Genomic DNA, 4,104 nt, shown 5'->3' with positions numbered 1-4,104 from the left:
GCCAATCTGTTTTCCACCTGTCCCGTTCCAGGACTTCAAATAAGGCAAAGCCTCCATCCCACTCCTTTCAAGAGCTTCCTTGACCTTTTTGTGGAACTTGCTATGAAAGACCATACCATCTACTGCTTTCCATAATTGACATGATATACTATAAAGAAATGATACATTTAGGAAAAAAATGAATAAATAATCCTAGTAGGCAAATAAAATTAGCACAGTTTTTGTATTCAAAAATGTGGAATGAACAAATAAGTAAATGATACAAGGCAATACAGTTTATAAATGGAAACATGGAAAATATTCAATTTTGCCAGTCATCAAAGAATTGAAAACAATGATGTCTAATTTGCACTTATTAAGTTATCAGGGGGAGATAAACAAACTCACAATTATCTGGTGAAACTGGTATGATTATACATTGCTAGTGGCAATATAAATTGGTGTCATGATGCTTTTTGAAGATAATTTAGTAACATATTTCAAGTGCCAGAAAATTTTTCATATCTTTTCACTTATGATAAAGTTCTGAAAGTTGAATAACTTAGGAATTAAGCCCCTAAAATGGGAAAGGATGTATATGTAGATGCTCATTGTGGCATCACTCAATGTGGAAACAAGTGGCATATCCAACACTATACAGGAATAGTTAAGTAACTATTTTCAGCATATTGAAGCATTGTAAGTTAGACAAAATGGTAATATTAAAGAGTATGTAGCAACTTTGAATAATGCTTATCATATAATGTTGCATGAAAATAGAATCCAAATTATGTCTGTGCCAAGTATAACTCAAATTGTTTATGGACTATTTACAGAAGTAATATGAAATAAATAAAACATTGTTGAGAGTATTGACATTTAGAGTAATTTAAAAAAAATTTTCTTTCTGTAATAAAATTGTTTCTAGGGATATATTTTAAATATTAAACATTTTTCACCTTTTTCCATCAATAATCACTACCCAAACGTTTTATGAAGCAAAGGCTTAGAGTTAGATAAAGCAGCATATTGGCTCTGTAGGTCAGCTAGGAATATTTAGATACCAGGAAGAAGGAAAGAATAAACATGAGTAGTCCTTTTTGATTTTTTTTCTACTTCATTATGTCTTCCCTGTTACCTGCCATGTAAGTGTTGTCTTTAAGAAACAATATGTCATAATAGACTGAGCGAAGGATTTAAGCCAGAAGGCTGGGTTCAAATTCTGACTCTTACTTGGTAGCAATGTGACTTTTAACGAACAATTTAACTTATTCAACTTTCCTTGTTTGTAAAAGAAGTATTGACAAGATTAATGAAATGGTATATGTAAAAGATTTTTGTAATATAAAGCTCTATGTAAATATTGTTACTGTTTTTAATAAACTCATGAGTAAGTTGAAATAGGGAAAGGATGAGAGATATACTTATCAGACTAAATTTAATGGACCTTTGAAATGTTCCTAAAAGTATTTTTTCCCCTTCTGTTATAGGGATCTCTTATTTAGCCAGATGTATGATAAATTAAGTGAGAATTCAGTGGCCAAAGGAGTGTTTTTGGAGTGCCTTGAGCCATACATTTTAAGTGATAAGTTGGTGGGTATCACACCCCAGGTAATGAAAGACTTGCTCGTTCATTTCCAAGATAAGAAGTTAATGGAAAATGTGGAAGCCCTTATTGTACATATGGATATCACCAGTCTGGATATTCAGCAGGTAAGTTTACTGACAGTCTACTAACTTACAAAATAAACATTATTTCTCTATTGATTATATTTATCTGACTGATCAGGCCTCCCTCTGCCTTCTAAAAACCCTAATTATTTATTGAGCACTTTTGGTAAGATGTCTTGTAAGTTTGTATTTATCAGTATATTTCTTAGGACTTAACCCAACTGAAAGCTAGATTATAAATGCCTGCAAGCCAGGAAGTATTTCTACCATTTCTTTGACATCCCCCAGAGCTCTTGGCATAGAGTTTGCATTTAGTAGTTGCTCAATAAATGCTTGTTGACTGATCCTTCTTCATTAGTTTGTTTGTTTACCAATAATAGTTTTCATCCAGCAAGTGAATTTCCACTATGGGTACTTTCACATGAGTAATAGGATATGCCTTTAAAGAGTATGATGCCATTTTTTTATAAGAGGTAGTATGTAAGTCCAGAGTTGAGTTTTGAAATGCAGAACATGGTATAAGAGGCAAATTATAGGACTTTTTATAAAATACCTCCAGTTTATTTAAGGTCCCCACAATAAGCTTCAATCCTTAATTGAGGAGCAGTATCTTTTCTGACTAGGACATTTCACAATTCAGTTCTTTAATTTCACGTTAGTCCTACTATTGAGCATGTTACTCCCTCAAAGGCGCTAAACCTTCCTGAGCTTGAATATGCGTGACTTACACCAAAGGCCTTAAACCAAAAGTTTTTTAAAGTGTGCAAAATCACATAAAAATGAAGAGTTTGGTTATTGTTTTCTTTTTGGAAGCTCATAGTAGTCTTCATAGTCTGATAACAGGTCCAGTGATTTGAGAGCATGTTATCAAACTGGCTTTATTTACCTGTCACATAATAGGAAAAATTTTAATTTCTTCTCTTTCCAACATTTTCAGATTTTCCCCAACACCATGTAAATATGCTCTAGTCTTTTTTTGTTAAAACAACAACTAAAAAGTCTTCCCCTCAGTTTCTCATGTCTCCATATCAATCCTTCTCCCCTTCTTCTCTGTAGGTAACTGCCCTATCTCACTCCTCCCAGTCACAGCCAGATTTCTTGAAAGCATTGTCTAGGTTGCTATTTTCATTTTTTCACATCCTAATAGCTCTTCAATCTTACTTTTACTAGAGTCAGCAATGGCTTCTATGTCCACTATATCAAATGGTATTTTTTGATCTTTATTTTACTTATTCTTTTAGCAACATTTGTTTATTCAAGAAACCTTTATGGAGTCTCAGGCTCTGAGGATGCTTCAGTGTCCCTGGTGAACAAGGCTTGTCCTCTCTTAAAGCTTAAATTTTGGCAGAAAAGTTTGACAGCAAACAGATATATGTAAACAAACCAGAAAATATCCAACAAGTGTTATGTTAAAATCAAACAGGGCAATATGGTAGAGAATGAGAGGCTACCTTAGATTGGCTAATTGTAGAAAGCCTTTCTGAGGAGGCAACATTGAGTCTTGGAAGTGGAATGACAAGAAGGGATCAGTAATACAAAGATCTTGGAAGAGAAGATTGTTGGTAAAAGCAGGAACTAATGTGAAAAATGAGAGTCATGCCTTGGGTGTGCAAGTAACAGGAAAAAGGCAAGCAGATCTGGAGCCTGGTGAAAGAGAGAAGTAGATCTTGCAGAGTAAGGTACAAAATTTTCCATTTTATTCCAAGTGCTATGAAAAATCATTAGAAAGTGTAAGCAAAAACACTCCAGTTTGCTTTAGCGGCCACAGAATGAGGGATGGGGCCAAGTACAGAGGAAGCAAAGAGACCAGGTAGGAGGCTAGTGCAGGAGATATTCTGGCCAGAGGAGGTAGCAGTGAGATGGAGAGAGATGGCCTGATTTGGGATGTTTTGTAGATAGAATTGATTTGCTGATGGATTGTATGCGAGGGTGTGAGGGTGTGGGAATGAAAGAAGTTAAGGATGATGTCTAAGTTTTTTGGTTTGAGAAACAGGATGGATAGTGAGTCCTTTAAGAAAAATTTAAGAAAGGACAGGTCTAAATTTGAAAGACAAAATCAGAAGTTCTAGTTTGCCATTTTATTTTGAGATAGCTTCATTTAGGTGAAGATGTAAGTAAATGGTTGGAGGGGAGGTTAGGACTGAATCTGTAAATATGTTAGTCATTAGTGAAGAGATATATGATTATGGCGCTGGCTGAGAGAGGGGAGAGAGAGAGGAGAAGAGGTCTCAGAACATGCCTTCTCTAGAAAGACTTCCAAGACACCTCAGTTCCATTTTCCCTCTTACCTCCCTGGCTTCTCCTTGTCATTCTCTTCTGCTGACCTCTGTTCTCCTTCAGCCCTCTTGCCACTCTGTAGCTCTCATATGGACAGAATATAGAGTATTCTATATGCCAAGTCATATCTAGTCCTATTCCTAAATGTTTTCTTAAATTGATTTCTTTCCATCCTTA

General features: G+C 35.0%; 1 protein-coding gene across 1 annotated transcript in view; it reads left to right on the top strand.

Annotated features, from left to right (window-relative positions):
- VPS8 (vacuolar protein sorting 8 homolog (S. cerevisiae)) overlaps positions 1 to 4,104 on the top strand; it is a 213,907-nt gene that overhangs the window by 74,532 nt on the left and 135,271 nt on the right. Inside the window, 1 exon segment of the mRNA XM_012640004.1 lies at positions 1,470 to 1,707. Within this exon segment, the coding sequence (XP_012495458.1) occupies positions 1,470 to 1,707 (238 nt within the window).

Source organism: Propithecus coquereli, unplaced genomic scaffold (genome assembly GCF_000956105.1).
Source record: "Propithecus coquereli isolate 6110/MARCELLA unplaced genomic scaffold, Pcoq_1.0 Scaffold10, whole genome shotgun sequence".
NCBI classification, from domain to species: domain Eukaryota; kingdom Metazoa; phylum Chordata; class Mammalia; order Primates; family Indriidae; genus Propithecus; species Propithecus coquereli.
Note: the sequence above shows the minus strand (reverse complement) of the source record. Positions and strands in the feature narration are given on the sequence as shown.